Raw genomic sequence first — 19,090 nt, 5'->3', positions numbered from 1 at the left:
CAAAACATCTCTTTTTTTGCTCAGAGTCTAGGCTGCTATTTGGAGCCTATGGAAATTTCAGCTATGGTATCCACCAGCAAGAGAAGCCTTAAGGCAAACATAAAAGACGTGATCACTCAAGGTACATGCAAGGAGGGAAAAGTTAGAGCCCTTGTAGTGCATGATCAAGAAAATATATGAACAGTATTCCAAAAAATAAACTTAACATTTCTGTCTTATGAAATGGTTTGATTTTTCTATTTTTTGGAGGGATTGAATTTTTTTTATTATTTTTGAGGGAAATAAGTAATTTTTTGTAATTGAAGAAAGTTTATTGTTACAGCTTTTCACAAAAAAAAAGGAAGGAAGAAACTGTATTACAGCCTGCACTGTCTTATGAAAACTGGGACATAGTCAAACATCCTTTTTCTTGGTTTCAAGAGAAGCCATTGACTTTAATATAACAGAAGAAAATCCAGCCAATATTATGAATATTCTGAGAGGAAAGAAATATCTTTTTGTCTCAAATGTGTCATTTTTTAGTATAATGAAAGATATTATTGAATATTAAAGTTAGCACTGAGGTACGTGTGTGTATATATATGTATAACATGACAACCTATTGTTCATATGTGCAGATAAATCCTTTAACTGCAGTGCAGGTTGGAAAGTATAGACAAATATTTCTAAGGGAGTTAATCTAACAGGTTTCAGATGTAAATTAGATGAGAAGTCCAAAATTGACTGAATTAAGTAGACGACAGAAATATAAATAGCACATCTGTAGTCTGTTTCACAGTGGGGCATAATGATGATATAAGGTTATGCTGCAATCAGTCCAACAAATCACAGAATTTTACAAGTTCACTATAAAATGAATTCTAACTCTTTGTTTTGTTTTTTTTTTCTTGGGTTGTTTGGGTTGTTTTTTTGGTTTGTTTTTCTTTGTTTGAACTCTGATGTGTAGCTTATTGCTTCTTTACTGTTTTGGTCTGTAATTGGATGTGGTGGATTGCCACTGTAATACAGATATCTGGGTCTGTACTGTATTGCTTGGCCTGAGAGCCATTTTGTAGAGTATTGAGATATTTTAGTCTCATTTAATGTCACCAAACTGGAATGCTTCACCTGGTGGTCATAGCAGCCCAGCTGATCTGCTCTCACTGTGTGATATTACTTACCCAGCAGAAAGACCTCTACAGAAAGAAATTGCTGTTATACTGAGCAAGAGGCATGTGTTGAGCATCCCATAAGAGAGCTGCGCACTCTTCCGCAGGCTTTGTGTCTTTTATTTGGCGTTTGGAAGTGCTCTTTGCCACCTCAGGACTTCATGTCCATAATAGCGCTGTCTGGTGTGAACCATGCAGCCTGCTTTAAGCTTAAGTCAGTGTGCCATGCCTTGCTCAATTTCTGTATAGGACAGTGTGTAAGGACTGTTTTATAGCTGTGCTTTGTATTCTGAAGTAGCTCTCCATTTTCTGCTGAGTGCCATCAAGTAACTCGTATGGCCTACTTATATTCTGTCTCACAGGCAGTGCATTGTTATCTTGTCCCAAGGATGCTGCTTTTCCACGTCTCCAGATAAGCTAGCTTTTCTCCGTTCCGTTCCTTTTTGCAGTCCTCAGAGGTAATTCCTTTCAAGCTGCAGGGCTGAACCTCTATTTCTCTGGAGTGGGACAAATGGTGTTTCTGGATTAAGCCTGTTGGCCAGTTTTGTCACAACGGGGGTGATGGACAGCTACTTGTTATTCTGCAATTAAAACTGTGTTTGGATTTAGTCACATTTCTATACCCAGAGTAATTTGTACTGCTAATAAAAAGTAATAAAGACATTTCCTGGTTTGAAGGGCCCCCTTTTCAATAACCCAGAAATTTCTGCTGGTATGGAATTAAGATACTCAATGCCAATAGCACCTTCTATTCTCTGCTGCTACTTCTGAAGCAAAAATGCAAACAAAACCAGATGACTTTAAAGAAATAATTGCATGTTTCTATTTTGAGTCAGTTAGCTGTAGAATAAATGGGGAAAAGAGTGGCAACAATAAAGTATTTACTTAAAATGTACTTGTTATATGTATTTATTTTTATTTACATAAATTTGAAAGCCTGATCCCTTACCTGAGAACCAGAATCTGTCCTAATGCACCCCTGAAATCTTCTCTAATGCCATCCTTCACTAAAACACAGAGCTTTTCACCTCAGTAAGGAATATGTATTTGGGCCATAAAACAACCTATGGCTTCCAAAGTGTTGAAAATCCCAAATAATTCAAAAGTTGTTTGGCAGATGTAAGAATGGTGGCAGCAGCAATACAATAGCCTGTGATGAAGATGGGTGGAAAAACTCTTTGATTTCTCATAGATTGCAAGGGACTTTGGATCAAATCTTTATCACAGAACATCTTGGCAATAAACTGTGGCTGCTCTTCATAAAGATTATGTCAGTGAGACTTCTAGTTAAAGAGTGAGTGCACTCCAATTGGAAGATGTATTTCTTCTTTATTGTGGTTGCAACTTATTTTGGGTAGACGTCAAGCAAAGTTGGAAAAAAGTTTTGTCCCTTGGCCCACAAAATTGGCTTTGCCAAACAAACAACAAAATTCAGCTTCTGGCTTCTCAGCATTTTGCTTCCTAAAGGGCTATATAAAATAATCTGCTTTGCAAAACAAAGATGATAGCATTATTAAGTAAAAATTATGCTATGAAAAATCCATGCAAATGTATTATGTTGATATGCTTTTTACATATGTTACCAGTTAAACAATGTTACCAGTAAAATCACTAGATGAATTATACTTCAGTAAAATACATTTATATCTATACATCCTCATACCAAAATACATTCATACCCATTTACGTAAATTGTAAATCAGTAGTTAATGAATTCCATTTACTTTCAATTCAGTACAATTGACTTCTGATCATGTTTTCCTACCAGTGAAATCCTATTTAATGACATTCCCAGGTAACTGCATTATGTCATTCTGTGATGTTTCAGCATCACAGGAGACAGTTGTCTCAAGACAAACATCCTTAGGTATGTCTTTCCCTGCTATTCCACTAAACTGAGACCTCACCCGAGGAGCCCTTGAAATTCAGAAACTCAACAGCTAATAAACATTTTAGCTGTTAAGCCTTTTCCTAAAGGGTTGTTGACTGTCCCTTTCTAACTTTAGGAAAGCTGAACTCCTTTGGGCATGGCTAGATGGAGCCATCTTCTGGCCAGACAGTAAAGAAAACTCATGATTGAATATGAATCTGTCCTAACTCCTGCCCTGGTAGTTAACTTTGCTGTAAACAAATGACATATAAACTGTGAAGGAAATGCTCCCTGTAGACTGGCAGAGTTAGGTTCCAGTTTCAGTTTATAAAATTAACACACCAAAGGTTAGAAACAAGCTGAGTGGATGCTTTATGTGATACTTTCTTGTGCATTGTATGGACAGCAGGAGAAGAAGGTGAACCACCGAGCGTGGTTCATTACTAGCTCCTGATAGAGTAAAGGCATGGTGGTAATCAACCATTTTTTGAATGGCAACAAATTTTTGGTGAATCATCCCTAAAATCCTGTTTTGCTGGATTGAGATGAGCTGGATAATGTTAAGAAATCCCTTCATTTCTGACATTTTGTTTGTCTTGTGAACCCTTTGGTGGTTGGCTGTCTTCTACCTTGCTTGTGACTGTGCAGGTGTCGAAGCATATCCATTTTTGCAGTGTGGATTCATCTCTTGGATAGTTGAGTAAACCACTACAGCTCAACAGATTTTATTGATGAAACGGCTTATTGACATGAGAATAACAAAATTTCTGTCTGAGGCCTTTCATACAAAGATAACCATCAGTAAAATTCTTTGTTATTTGCATGTAATCTCTGCGATGATTAGATAATAACAGCTAGGAAAAAGACATTATTCTTCACCAGAGTTAATCTTGTTACTGTAACAAGGTGCTTGATGTTTTGGGGCCAATTTTCCTTGTACTGTCCCAGTAGAGGATGCAGATACATAAACCAACATATTATGTACCCATACAGACTACTTTAATGTGCCTGAAAAGGTTTTATGGTAGGCTCTCTTCAATTGTGGGCAGATACACACATCAAACTTCTACTTGCAGCAATCCAAAGTAGGATCCTGATTTTACTTATCATAACACAACTGAGTTGCAAGTTTAAGGCTTCTGTTTTATTTTACTGCAAGATATGAAATGTGAGTTATTTTGTGCTGTCAAGAGCTCTGGATGAACATAACTTTTTTGGTACAGAAATAAGGCATCTGTTCTCTATAGGTGTATTGTACCTGAAAGCTCCATTACAGACATCTCTGAAATTTATCCTTTTTTACTGTAACACTGGAAGGAAGGAAGTGACTGGTGCTTGCAGCAGTGGGATTCAAAAAAGCTGCCTTCAGCTGATATCTGTTTTATCCACCTTTTTTTGAGTATGATCATTTCAACTCAAGTCCCCATACCCTGGTTTCCTCCCCTGCAAAAATGGAGGTGATAATGTTTGCCTACCCAACAGGGACACTTGTTAATGCAGGTGCTATTCTTCTTTGCAAGGGCTAAAGGATTCATGTAAGTATTGAGATGTGTTTCAAAGTCTGTGCAAAATCAGATTTCTCAGGATATGAACACATCACATATTCCAGAGCAATAATTAAAATTTGGTACAGAGTTGTTTTTGGAGCAGGTGGGAAGTCCTTTAATTCAAGCTGTCCTCAATGACCTCTACCTTAATGATATATCAGCAGTTGTATCAGTTTGTGTTATTTTTTTTATTTATTATGAATGATTAGCAATCATTGTCTAAAATTTGCATACTCCAAACTGTGTTTTCAAGAGTGGATGAATTTGGATCATTGTTTATTCAAATTCAATGAAATGTTTTGCTATGAATCTTTGCATGAGTGAGAAAATAGAAGAAGTTGCAATAAATATAATTGGGGTTTTTTTTAGGAAAAGAATTAATTTAAAAACAGTTTTTCACCTATAACTATTAAGTCTGCTTTAATTTTAACTGTATTGTTTTTCAGGGGGATCAGATATCGAGTACTTAGATTTTTATAAGCCAGTGGTGTGGTTCTGGATCCTTGTTGGGCTTGCTTACTTTGCAGCTGTCCTCAGCATGATTGGAGACTGGCTAAGAGTCATATCAAAAAAGACAAAGGAAGAGGTAAGAACATTTTGAAAGGGAAGAAATACTACTTTTTAAAAACGTTGATTAGCAGTCAGGTGAGCTTATAACTGCTTTTGCTTTTAGGGCATAGGTCAAAGCTGTTCATGTATGAAGTATATGCTGCAGCTCAAACTGTGGCAAACTTTCTAGCAATCTAGTCAGAGTGATTTTTTTTTTACATGGCTGCATATAAAATTAGATTAAATGTATTATTAACTAAGTGTATGTGCACAATTGCACCCAACTTAATGGGAAAAAATTCTCTAAAAGAATTATTCTAGACAGTAGAATGTAGTCCTTAATTTTTGAGGCAAAAATCATTCTGCTTTGATGGTTTCTATATGGGATGCAGGTATGTAAAGAAAAATACTAAATAGTTATGTTTAAGATACCTTTGTTCATTTTATAGCAGTGAGAGAATAAATGTTTCATATCATGCAAGGTATTGGAATGAATTATTTAAATATGCCTGGGTGTGTTTTACCATAATATCTTCAGCGGCATGCCTAGTTATTTGTAGTCAGGTGCATTGCTTTCAGTTCAAATATATTTTTACTTGTAAATGTGTATTTATCATTCCAATGATGCTACAATATTTTACTTTAAATTTTGTCACTTAAGAAAATGTCCTGGTTTTGAAAATGTTAGAGGATAAGCAAAATTTTCTTTGATTGCAGCTAGTACAGTTCAGGCTTTACTAGAAGTTTGAGAAATAAATTAATTTTGTTTTAAGCAACATATTATTTCCCTCTAATTTAACTTCAATTCCTCTGCATGCATCAGTTCATTTGTGTTACTCAAATATAAAACCTCTGATTTCTTTTTGATGGAATGAATATGTTGGTTACTGTGCAGTGGCCTACTACTTACATTGTTTTAAATTGTTTTCCTAGCTGTAGGGCACGGCATCAATGCCTAGATGTAATCCTGGCAACCCTTGAGTTCCCAAAGGCCTTGCTGTAAAGGGTAGCTTACCCCGATATACTTTCACTCACTGCAGACCCTCGGGGTCCCTGCCCCTTTCTGACCAGAGGGCAGCAGCCATGGTGACAGCAGGCAGGAGGATGTGGGCTGGGTGCTGGGGCAGGATTAAGCCCACTTTGTGAGGCAAGTGGGGCGGGCAGCCCTCTTTCATTGCCCTTGCTAGGCTCATAGCTCTTTGTAGTTGGAGGCAGCATTGGGGCAGGTCTGTTATAAGCACGCTTTTACCAGGCTTTTCAGAAACACTTAGCTTTGAAGCAGAGGACAATATTTATTTGATGAGCTTCACATAAAGAGTATCATCTTCTGCCCCTGTGCTGTAAATTTGAAAGGATATTTATAACTTTCCTTACACAACGAGCTTTACTAGTGTCCTTCACAGATACAGAGCAGCAGGCATCACACAAGTGTTCCCATTTGCAAGTTCAGCAGTTTGCAGGACCACCATTTTATTTTCTGGAAGAGCACTGAAGGTGTCTTAAACACCTAACCTGCGTGATTTACACTGGCTGCAGGGAAACCAATAGATCACTTCAAATGCCATTAGCCTGCATGGTTTTTCTTCGTTATTTTGAACTTCAGAATTAGGTTGGTCTAGCCCATTTTTTTGGCTCTGCACTAGGAAGAAGTAAGAGCTGGGCAAGCACATGTGGCGTCTCCCCTGTGCGCTCTCCTGGTGTCTAACTGTTCTCAGCTTGGGGCACTTCCTAAGCTGCATGTAGTTTCCCTGGGTTACTTGTTTCTGGATTCTTGAAGAAATGGGATGTGACTGAGGCACTATGACTTGGAACTATGCAGAAATACCTTGTCCAGGCTTAGTTTTGCTGCAATTCCTCAGACACTTGTGACACAGTTTAGTTCTTCACACCACTTCTCAGAATTAATCTGGTATTTAATCTCACTTTTCTCATACTCTTCTCTCATCCAGATAGATTTTATCCAGAGATCTTACTATCTTGACTATATAATTGTACACAGCACCTGAGGGTTTAATCTTGTTTAGGGCATCTCATTATCCATATTATTATAATAATTATAATACATTAAGAATGTTTGAATTTTATCATATCTAGTTTTTATTTTATACTGAATCTATTTCACTATAGACTAACTATGGAAAAGATTTAAAGTAACATGAATTGAACAAACTCATGGATACTTTTAACACATTAAATACATTCCTATTTTTATCAAGTAAAACTCAATTTACCAGGTTATGCAGTGCAGTGCTATGCCAAGCTTTCTTTTCTCAGGCACCAGGAATGTATGCCCTATTTCATCTTGCCATTCTTTCTCACCTTTGTAGCCTAAGCAAGCATATTCATTTTGTCTACAGAAAGGAAAAGCTCATTCTTCAGATACATCCAAATTCTCTTGGCTGATGCAGGTATTCAGGATTTTGCTGTATGCAAGTGTCTCGAGTGTTAGATTTGATTAAAGACAGACGTAACATAATTGGTTCCATTTGTTCAATTAATCATATCTCTGATGTTCAGAAATCTCCCCCTCACTTCTTAACCTATTGCTCAGGCATGTCTGAGAATTCATAACAGAAAGAAAATATTTTAGCAGTTTAAAAATGCTACAGTTTTAAAAATCACGGAGACCAGTTTGAGAACTGAACTACGGCGTAGCACAAGTTGTGTGCTAGTTAGAAAATGTGAAAAATTATTTTTGTATTCTCTCCTAATGGTACTTTGTTGGAGGAAAGTTGTAAAAATATATTGCGTTTTGTTATGAGATTGGCTGTGTTTGAACTGAAGCGTTTTACAAATATTCACTTTACAGGTAGCATTTTATTACAAAAACTGCTGCCCTTAGCTCATCCGTACTACCTGCCTAGGAAAATTTGAGTGAAGAAGCTGAGGGAGTTTAGTGGAAATGTAGTCATCAGGTCTCCTCTATGCCAGCAGAAGCCAGAGCAGACTCTGAATTTCTTGTATTGTCTGGTTTTTCAGTTAAACCTAAATTTACGATGGTCTGTTCCAGCTTCTATGGATGCAGATTATAGCAGAGGAATCTATCTGGAGTTCAAATAGTAGAAATGAATGCAATGGAAAAATCCTAGTTATAAGTATGTTTTTTTAACTCTCTTTTAAGGAAACATCCTGTCAGTCACTGGGGAAATAGCTCATTGTACCTAAAGGTAGCCTTTGAAATTAGAAACAATGTTATATACTGAAATTTACTGAGAGACAGAGGCTATGATAAAACTTATAGGGCCATAATTAATGCACTTTGAAAACTGAAACAGTTTAATATATTTCCTAGGAAATATAAAACACTGAAAATCTTCCTTCACAAGACTTACTCGCTATGGGTATCAACACCTACAAATAAACAAGATTTTGTGTAGGATTAGTATCATACTTTCATGAATAAAATAGCAGTAGCCTACCATGTTTTAGATACAGGAGGGAGCAGATCATTCACTAGTGATTGGCTGTGCTGGTTTCAGTGGTCTAAGACCAAGGGCTGATAGCAGCCAAGTCTAGTGAATTGTACCAGAGTCCAGGATGAAGACAGAGGTTGCAAGTGTTGCAAAGCCCCTCTCTTTCCCTCAACAAACAAAACTGTATATCAGTAGAGGTATTTGGTGACTCTCTTGATAGGCAGCCATAATAATCTCCTTTTTGCCTTTTCCTGTAGTCAAAAGTAAAAAATAGTTTCTCATAGCATATTTAGACTGTATATTGTGAAAGGCAACCTCCATATTCCAGGAAGTGGGCATGATGATAATTAATATCACCTAATATCTATAGTCCTGTTCACATTTCTACTAATGCAGTTGCATTGTTCTTAAAAGCAGTTTACATAAGACTTTGCAGTAATAATGCATTTTACAGTTTCAACAAAAGAAAACACCTTTTTTTTTTTCAGGATACTACCAGAAAAGTTTGCCATATGCAAGTGGAACTGAGACAAAAAGATCTGATCAGATATGCAGTGATCCACAATAATGCTGTATTTTGATATTAAACCGCAGATAACGAGAATGTCTGTCAGTTGCTCAGGTGGCTTTTGTCTCCTGAAATACTCTTGAGAGTTTTGAATGCATCAAATAGGGAGGGAACTGAAAGACAAGTAGAGACAGAAGTGGGAGTTTTAGAAGGATAGATCTGCTGTTGGAAGCAGTTCATACAGTAAGATAGATGAAGTGTCAGAAAGTCACTGGAACATGCTGTGTGCTGTAATCTTAAGTAGGCGATCTGTCTCTGAAGTTCAGATTCAGCTATACTAGCTTGCCTTAAACTCCCTCCTCTTCATTATTCTCTGTACTCTGATTACTCAGAGCACTTTTAAAGTCTTCTGATTTTAGTCTCTTTGAAAGGTAAAATTTCAGCAGGATTTTTTTCCTTGTCATATTTTTCTTCAGTATGCAGCAGCTTCTGAATTTCAGTATTTCCAGCAAAAATGCCTACCAAACCAAGAATCTTAGTCATTTGGGCTATAAACTTCAAATTCCTGTTTTTAAAATTAAGGCCTTATGTCCCTTGGCCTCACAGTATTCTCTTTGTTAAGCTCTAGTCCAGACTCCAAGTCAATGAAGATGGGATTCATCTTCAGTGTAGATATCAACATCTGACCTAGTCATCTACATTCCCTTTATAGTCAGTGGAAGAAAATGAATATTTCTAGCATGATCCATTTGAATTTTTTAAGGTATCTACCATATGAGATGAATTGCATCCTGGAAGAGCCCATTCTCTTCACTGTGTATCAAGAGTCCAGGTGACTGACTCATGTTAGACATCAGCTCAGTTTGTACAAGTGATTTTTCATGCTGGGTGTCTTTCTTTTGAGTTGAACAATATGGATCCAGCTTTAAAGACCAAGACTAAAATTTCATGAGAAATAGCACATGCACTTGATTGCCTCTTGAATTTCCACAACGTTATCTTTGATATTTATAAACAAATTTGACTCATCTGAATCATCATTCAGTTTAATCTTCCTGGCACCAGTGGCAGAGCTGTCACTCATGTCTGTCAAAACAAAATTAGGCTTGTCATGAGGATGCCAGGGAGATTATTGCACTCCCTGTAATATTTGTTGTCTTTCCATTTTACTAGCTTCAGGCTAAAGGTGCTCACCCAGCATAAGGGTCCCAGCCTAAAGGGAGCTTGAAACGATGTCTCATATCCTCCAAGGAGGGACCCTAAATGTATGCATGAAAGGATGAAAAAAAAAAAAAAAAAAAAAAAGAGTGGACTCAAGTGAGAAGCAGTTTTGTAAGGTTTTAGTGAGTTGAACTGGCATACCAGGCAAACAGGCTGGTCAGTGAGGGTGTGCGAGCAAGGAGGAGGAAGAAGTTCTTTCAGTGGCGGTGAGCTCTTAATCCGGCTCTTGCTGTTTTAAAAAATCCATTCACTTAGAAATGAGGGTGATAGGAATAACTCTTCAGCCTGGTGATCAGAGACTTTTTACAAAGGTGTGAGCCAATTGCTGATCCATTGTGCATTGTTTTAAGAGATCAGCTTCTCTTGAAGAAAACAACTGTTTGGGCTTTTCATTTTCTTACAAAAGATTAAAAAGACAATTGCAGTTGTTTTGAGAATTGTATATCCACAAGTTTAATGGGTAGGTCAGACTGACTTGATGGAAGTCTGTTCCTAGAAAGCACTGAATCAGAAATATTTGTGGGAGACAGTCATGATGTGAAAGCAATTACATGTGAAGTCCTTTTTCAAGGCAATGATTAATAGGGGTGACACAATTCTAGGATGTGCAACCAGGTTATTAAATTTCTGTAGGAAAGTGGTGTTACTGCTGTAGATGTTATTAAAAGGTATATTACTAGAAAACAATCCCTAGATCTGTGGTCTATACTTGGGAAAGAATGTGGAGAGCTACAAAAATGACAAAAGAGCCATCTGAAGAGAAGTCTGCCTAGCATAAAGAGTTTTTCCAGTCCATCCAAGATGTACAGAAAAGTGTATTTGAGAAAGAATAGCCCCATTCAAAAAGGTGATTGTTTCTAAATTTGAGATGAGGAAAAATATAAAATTTTTCTATAGTAAATACAGCCATAGGTCTCCAGTCAAATTTGACTAGCAACAAGACAGAAAAAACCCACCACCACCCCAAAAAAGCAAGATGGGAGTACAGTCTCTCCATAATGTCTCTGAGTCTTGGAGATGTATAAAAAGTGATATTGGTGTAGGGAGAAGGTAGAAATGGCTGACGCAGTTTTGAATGCAATTTGATCTCTTCGCTTCTCAAGAGATTATAAGTCATCCTGGTGGTGTTCTTGGTCCTGCCCTAGCAACACTCTGTAACGCTGAGTTTCTGTATTGATCACTCTTTTACAAGCACGCTGTAGTACTCTGTGCAATAATGGACATGAAAGAACATGTTCTTCTGAGAGTCCCAGGAAAATTAATCTGCTGATAGTTTTTGACACGTTTTTTGAGATGTCTTTCCTCATAGCTTTGTGTACTTTAGACATGTGATGCCTGATTAACTTCAGAGTCAACACACATGCACAAAGGTAACATCTATGCTGGTGTGGTTTATATTTCTATCATGCCTCTTAGCTGGGCATATTAAAGCCCTTTAGAGTTGGCTGTTTTGTTATTGCATATTAAGTACCAGGTCCCCAAAGGGATGCTGCTGTGGTGCTGATTACAAGAGACACCCTGCCGAGGTACAATTCCCTGCGCGGGATGGCACGCTGCGCCTGCCGAGGGCAGGGGGGCACTGCCAGCCCCTACCCCTGGCCCCACTCTCCCACAGCACTCCCCCTTGCCTCGCTGTGCTGACTCGAGGGTTCAGGGGAGAGGGAAATGCCTCCAGTGTGGGTTGCATGCAGCCAGGTAGTGATGGTGAGAGCTATTGAATTGCAAAAATAAAACTGGAGCAAGTGACTTATACTTCATAATAAGAGAAATTGATTAAAGGGAGCTCAGTTATAGCAGTGGCATTTCTTGGAGTTAATTACCCATGAAGATTCCCTGAACATACATTATCATGGTTTACATTAGGAAATCTTGATTTTTGGAGACAAGATGTAATCGATCCTTTATGTTAGTATGACAAATATAGCTGCGATTTAACTCTATTGACAGAGTGATATTTAATCTGGAATCTGTTCAGCCCACATCTTCATGATTAACATTCCTGAAAACTTTACTTTTTTTAAGGTAATCTCAGTGCTTGGATATTGTTAGGAAAAGATGCCAAAACATGTTAGTAATACTGAGCATGTATGCATTCGATAGCCGTCTTGTGGACGAGTTCCCAGACAAAGCCAGTTCAGCAGAATACCCTTGGATCTTCAAGAAGCTGTGTTGACAGGGAGGAAACTGCTTTGCAGTCAGGGATAAAAAGGACTGAAGAACCTATGGAGTACTTTCCTTTACAAGGGATGAGTGCAGTTGTAATACTAGTGTTGAACAACCAGAGTGGAGCATTAATACTTCACAAAAATATCACTGCAGACATTGACATTAGAAAGCTAAGGAACAGTTTTTACTAGGGACTTGACGATGTAGTTACAAAGGCCATTCCTTACTCAGTACCAAGTCAAAATTAAAAGTCCTTTGTTTATGTTTTCTTTAGCATATCTTTATAAGCTACAAAAGTCCAATGAGTTTATGAAACAGTCATTGTCTCTTTTCTGCGGGAGAAAGTTGAGACGGTCTTTCAACTGCCTGTGGCTTTGGTTTCATTATGCTTCTAGTATAATTCTTAAGATGTTTGCTATTTCTGGCTGCAGCAATGTCAGTGGCTGTATATTGCAGATAGAGAATACATGCTGTTCTCCTGAATCACCTTGGGCTCAGCTGGTAGAGCTTTATGTAAATTTAAATAGTTTCATGTGGTTAATACAGGTGAATGTCATTCCCTCTCTTCAGTTTGAAAGAGGGGTTGGATGGCTCTCTGAGGTAGATGAAACAACTAAATAGAACAGCTGATTTTGATAGGAATATGTCAGCATCTTTTTTTTTTTCTTTTGGAAGTTATTAATAAGCAGAATATTAGGGACTTGGATAATCAGGCCAATAACTTGTATACAGTATTGAGACACACACACACAGAGCTCTATGCAAAGAGGTGTCTGATGGGCAATATTCAATAATAGTTCTGAGGAGGTACCTAACATAGGGGTGTTCATATTTCTGGAAAAATAGAGGTAAAACAAAATAAATGCGGTGATTGTTAGTATATCTGGTTCTGTTTATGTAGACATGATTTTTTTTTTGTTTTAATTTACTAGGCTACCTGTTTTTATTTTGTTGAATCAGACCATGATAGAGCAAAAGGGTCATTTCTGCATCTGCCATCTGTCACATCTCCACAAAACATATTCCCACAGCTGCCACCATAGATGTTCCTCTGCAAGAAAATAATCAGAATTCATGGGCTCTCTGCATTCCCATTGGAGAATGTGGTTTATTTCATCCAAGGCATCAGATGTGCTCATGGAAGTTATGTGGGTGAAACCAAACAATCATTGCTCACCAGAGTGAACTCACAAACATTGCTTATTATAGGACTGAATAATCCAATTTCCAGTGGGAGAGCATTGTTCCCAAAACATTTCTGACCACCATGGCTACAAAAATACAACCGTCTATAATTTAAATGTTACTCCAGAAGATGGCAATTTTACAAAATAGAATGTTTTCCCCTCTAATATTTGCCTGAAAAATAGAGGGACATGCATACCAGTCAGGGGAACCAAAAAAAAAATCACTTACTGCTTCATTTGTGCTATTCACTTTGAAATTAAAGTCTGGTAGCTTAAAGACCTGGTGTACAAGAGTTCTTTACTACAGAGCTGAGGTCCTGACAGAATGAAGAAATAGAAGATAGTGGTTAAACACTTGGGAAAGCTTAGCATAGGTATCTCATTATTAGTGCTTGTGGTATTTCTATGTTGCATTTTGTTACTGTTAACCTTTAAAGACAAGCAGAGCACAGTCTACTCTAAATACCTGTCCACAGATTACAGCGCAAGGGGTTTGGGTACTTACTAATAATGCTATAATTACAGAAATACTAAAAGCCAGATAATTGGGATAGGAATTTTTTTAGTTGGACTATAAATGAGATTCCCTTTGACAGCAAATGCACAGGCTTCAATAAAAATGTCTGTGAAACTTGTCTTTTTCTCTTCTGTACTCCAGTCTTCTGTAGCCTATAGATAACTGATGTAGTGAACATAAATTTGCGGCCAGCTGTAGCTCAGGTGGGAAGAGGTAGCGTATGCTTGCCCAGAACTGCAGGAAAGTGAGATGGCAGATAGACAAACCCTCCAGCCCACGCAGGGAATCAACCCACCCAGTAGCTGCATTGTTAAACTCATCAACCCTCTCTGTATCTACATTTTTTTTTAATTTTGATTTTTAAGTGGGACTTTGAGAACAATTTCTGCAATTGCTGGATGTGTTTCTTGAAAGCTAAGACAAAATGTTATGTACTCCACTCTGCTGCCTGGATAATGTGGCATGTACATGCTCTTTCTAGTTTTGTCTCTGAGTAGCATATCATGGAGAGGTTAATTGGATGTGTTATTTTTAAGTAACACAAAAAGTACATTGGAGAGGAAAAACAAAGCTGCAAACCTTGGAGAATGCATTAGGGATAAATATTAGAAATTATATACTGAGGAACACCTAGAGTGTTAAGAATATCTATAAGGAAGGCCACTTTTTTTTTTCCTAAAATGCAGTCAGATGGATATCTCCAGCTCATCTACTTGCTCTTTCATTTTTTTTGGCTTGCATAACATGGCCTTTGTAAAATGTATAAGCCCTGTATGCCAAAGGGAAGCAACATAAAGTACAGCTATGAAAGAAAAAGCTACACAGGTTATTTAGAAATGTATATTTACATTTTCTTGCATAGTATATAATGCTAATTTTTTTCCTATTTGGTACTTAGTAGTTTAGCTCCTCCCAAGTATATCATAACTTTCTTGTCGTATATCTGAGCTCCATCCAAGCAGGGTGTCTGTCTTCCCACTCTGTAAGTAGAAGTAGATTAACTGGTTATACTGTAATGTTGGGATTTTTCAAGAATCTTCAGAGAGAGAGGAGCAAAACTAAGGCAAAGTTAAGTTAGGCAAGTATGTGTTCATTTTGGTCTATTTAAGGATGTCCTTAATTAGGCTTGCATTTTTCTCTGTTAGACCACAGATGTGGCTTAATTCAAAGTACAAATTACTCATGTAAATGTTATGGCTACATAGCTTGTGCTGTCCAGACCACACTTAATAGGATGAGTGGTCTTCCTGCATGGTGGGTAGTTCTGTTTGTATAATTATTTGGATATCTGTTGTGAGCAGCGTGCCCAGAAAGATCCCCAAACTCCTGACAAGTATAAGGAATTAGAGTAAATGTACTGAAGAATGAAGCAGGTGCTTCAGTATCTTCAGATGTTTTTTTTCTTTTAACAGTAGCATCCCCTTGGACATACTTACATACTGGGTTATGCTGTTGGCCTCTATCCAAGTGCAGAGCTCAGCTACAAAGTGAGAAAGCTGAAACGTGGTGGCAATGAAAATGAATAGAGTTTTGGTCTCACCAGTGATACTGGCTGAGAGCCAGTTTTGGGTTATTATTAATTTAGATGGGTTTTGGCAGGAGTAGGTGAAGGAATGGTTGCTTAATGTCCATGTGTTTTCCTAGTTCTGTCAAATTCAGTATGTCTGTCTTTAAATTATATTGGTGATAACGTATGTGCACAGCCTGTGAACTGTTTGGTCATTCAGGAAGTTTATGCAGTATTTTTTTGATGTACAGTTAAAAACAAATGGACAACCCCCCCAAAAAACCAAAAGCGACTTTAACAGTAATGAGTAGACATGCTTCAAAATTGTTCAGAGGCTATTCCTCATTATATCCTAACAGAGTAAATGTGACATTTCCACCACAGGTAGACAGAGACACCTTAACATAGACATTTAAAGATGCTATTAGAGATGACCTGTGGTATTTGAGACATCCCCATGGGGCTGTCAGATATGATGTAGAATGTGTGGGATATCCAGGGCCATCTGCAGTGGTAGCTGGTGGCCAGGCAAGCTGTGCTGGACAAGGAATTGAGTCAACACTGTTTATTTGATAGAAAAGTATCTAGTTTTTTGTGGTGAATTGTGCTGTGTGGAATATTCTAGTTGTGTTACCATTACCATATTTCTTGAGAATTTGTTGTTGAGACCTGTATTACCCAGACTCATAAGGCAGTAGAGTATTACTTCATAAATACCTAATAAAGTTACTAGTGGTTGATGTTCAAAGTACTATGTTAATAGTTTAGAATCGATAAGAGGTTAGAGTTGATACTCCTCGTGAAATATGTCTAACACCTTGCAGTCTAATTTGGATTTTGATGTGGAGGAAGTCAATCTGGGAGCTGGGCCAGGGACTGTGTCTCTGTTACTGGTGGCATTTCTATTCCCCAAAGGTTAGGAGTGAGCAGCATCACCAGATTAGTGCTGCTTATTGTATGGCTGAGTCAGGTGCTATCACTGTGACATGTTTTTCCTATTTTGAAATATTTTGTGTCCTTCAGCCTTATGTAAAGTACTTAGTTGTCAATAATTTCTGTGACTGAGAGGCCTCGTCCTTGTGTCACATTGCCCCCAACTATGACAGCTGCGGAGTCTACAGAGCTGTGTGCTGTAAATGAGATGAGAATTGGAGAAAAGTAAACAATTGTTACAGCAGGTAGGTATGTTAAGATTTTTTTTTTGAGCAGTATAGGCAACTGGTATTTCAATCACTTTGCAGAAGACATTTTGTGGCTGTCAGCCCCTGGATGAAGAGGAGCTGTAATGCAGTATGATAAAATGTCATACCCTAAGGACAGAAAGAACCTGAACATATACAGAAATGTCCCTATGGATAAAGGAGGGATCAAATTATAAGAGCAAGTTGCTTATGTACACTGGTAGTTAAGGACTGCACATTTCTTTTCCTATAACCTTTTGTGCTCGAGTCTGTAAGTGCTATGGAATCAAGAGTTTTATGCTGAAGAGATAACATTTTTTTGAGTGCATTTCAGTTCACACAAAAGCTAGGGGCTGAAAGCAGTAATTTGGGGCACACATAGTTCACACAGCACTGAACTGCTAGTTTCTCATGCTGTGCCAATTACCTCTGTTTTACTACTAATGCATTTCAATTCTGCTTTGCAATAGCACTGTATTTTTCTTTTTTTTTCTATGATTTTAATACAAAACTGAAATTGTGCCAAGCAGCATCATAGCTCTGGTCTACAGGCAGATAGAATTGAGTCCACCATGTTCGTGTTCCACATCACCTTAATTGGAACATGAGCCCATCTCCAAAGGCATATTTAGTGTTGTTCTTCAGCTGGCTGCATAAGCTTGCTTCCTAAAAGAAGTCTAATTAGAATTTGGTCATCAGATATCCTAACAACTACAATTTTAAAATCCTTCTGAACCTTCTGAATAACTTATATGTGCAAGAGTTAAAATATAGCAGCTTGCCCTGTGCAAGACAGGTCCGTCACCAGCATGTGGTGAGGTGTGCTGGCGAGGGAATTCTGAGCCAATCCTACAGGTTACATAGGCTTGCTTTCATCAGAAGCATGGCCAGCTGTTTTTTATTTGCTGGGAAAACATGAGAGAAGTGGGAACTGAAACTACTAGTAAAAGGAAGGTTAAAAAGCCTATGGGGAGACAGTTCAAGATGCTTGTAGCTTCCAGTAGGTTGCCAAGACACAATTTTAAAGCTACCAGTCTGATAGCATCCCTTGAATGTGACCACATGCAATGCCAGAGATGTGTGCCTGAGCAAAATAACTGGTCTGGTAAATGCTTACACAGCTAGTGAGGGGTACAAATGTATAGGGTAAGATAAGAACCTGTATACTGGCTCTTTGCTCCCCTGGACAGAAGCATGCTCCAGAACCTGAGCAGGCTGCCTTTAATAAAGCTTTGGAGAAGGACCAAGCTGCCCCAGGGTGTGCACTGATACTGCTTATCATATTTTGATTACTTGTTTACTACAAATAAAAACATTGTAGCAGCTGAAATGTTTCAGCATTACAGATTTCATTATTTTTAGATCTGAAGTACAGTGTGTCTGATCCTAATTGCACAATTTAAATACTAATAATCATTCAGCTGGGTGAGTCCTCTGTGTATTACAGATAATAATCCTTGTTTTAGAAAATATACATAATGGGTCCACATTAGTCATCTGTGTAATTCACTGAAGCTGAGACAAATGTAATAAAATGACCCCTGGGTAAAGAGATCTTTTTGTTTTGTTTCTGGAGGGGAAAAGTTTTCTTGAAACCCTGTCACTCCTGGGTGAGCTGATTTATTTTTCTACCTTCATTATATTCCTGTTTTCCACTGCACTGCAAAGCAAGAATAAGCCTGTGGCCACTTTCCTCTGATGGTTTACCACCCCATCACCCCATATTTTTTCTGTATTAATATTTTTTATTATTATTTCTGTGCTCACCAAGTCCAAGCTTGCTTGCCAATAATTGAAATTCTGGACTGAGAAGTACCAATTAGACTAATTTATTTCAGTGGGTTAATTCTCCTGAAATGCTTTGCTTTGGAGTTATATTTATCAGCATTCAATCTTCCCTGTGCTATACCTTCCAACTATTAAACTGCCTACAAAGCAGAGATTTAAAGAGAAACAATCTATTTCCTTTGCAGCTACAACGAGATAATCTCCTCAAAAGATGCCTTCTTTAATTACCTATATAACTTATTTAATACTGTAACACTGGTTTGGTTGAAATACAAGAGCAAAAATATAAATAGCATATAAATTACAAGGCCATAGTTCACCTATGACTACTATCTGGGTGAGCAGCTCAGTCTACCTCATGCCATAGCTGAGGAAAAATAAGGATAATTTGGGATTCTGTGCCAGCAACTGCCTTCCTCCCCCTCCTCAGCCCTATCCTCAGAGCCCAGGCTCATGGGATGCTCCAGCTTTCCTAGTATGGAAACATT

General features: G+C 37.9%; 1 protein-coding gene across 6 annotated transcripts in view; it reads left to right on the top strand.

Moving 5' to 3' along the window:
* KCNK2 (potassium two pore domain channel subfamily K member 2) overlaps positions 1 to 19,090 on the top strand; it is a 129,424-nt gene that overhangs the window by 103,796 nt on the left and 6,538 nt on the right. For all 6 annotated transcript variants that reach the window (XM_075042644.1, XM_075042645.1, XM_075042650.1 and 3 more), the window contains one exon: positions 5,012 to 5,151. In XM_075042644.1, the coding sequence (XP_074898745.1) occupies positions 5,012 to 5,151 (140 nt within the window). The remainder of the gene's footprint in view (positions 1 to 5,011; positions 5,152 to 19,090) is intronic.

Source organism: Buteo buteo, chromosome 12 (assembly GCF_964188355.1).
Source record: "Buteo buteo chromosome 12, bButBut1.hap1.1, whole genome shotgun sequence".
Classification (NCBI taxonomy): Eukaryota; Metazoa; Chordata; class Aves; order Accipitriformes; family Accipitridae; genus Buteo; species Buteo buteo.
Note: the sequence above shows the minus strand (reverse complement) of the source record. Positions and strands in the feature narration are given on the sequence as shown.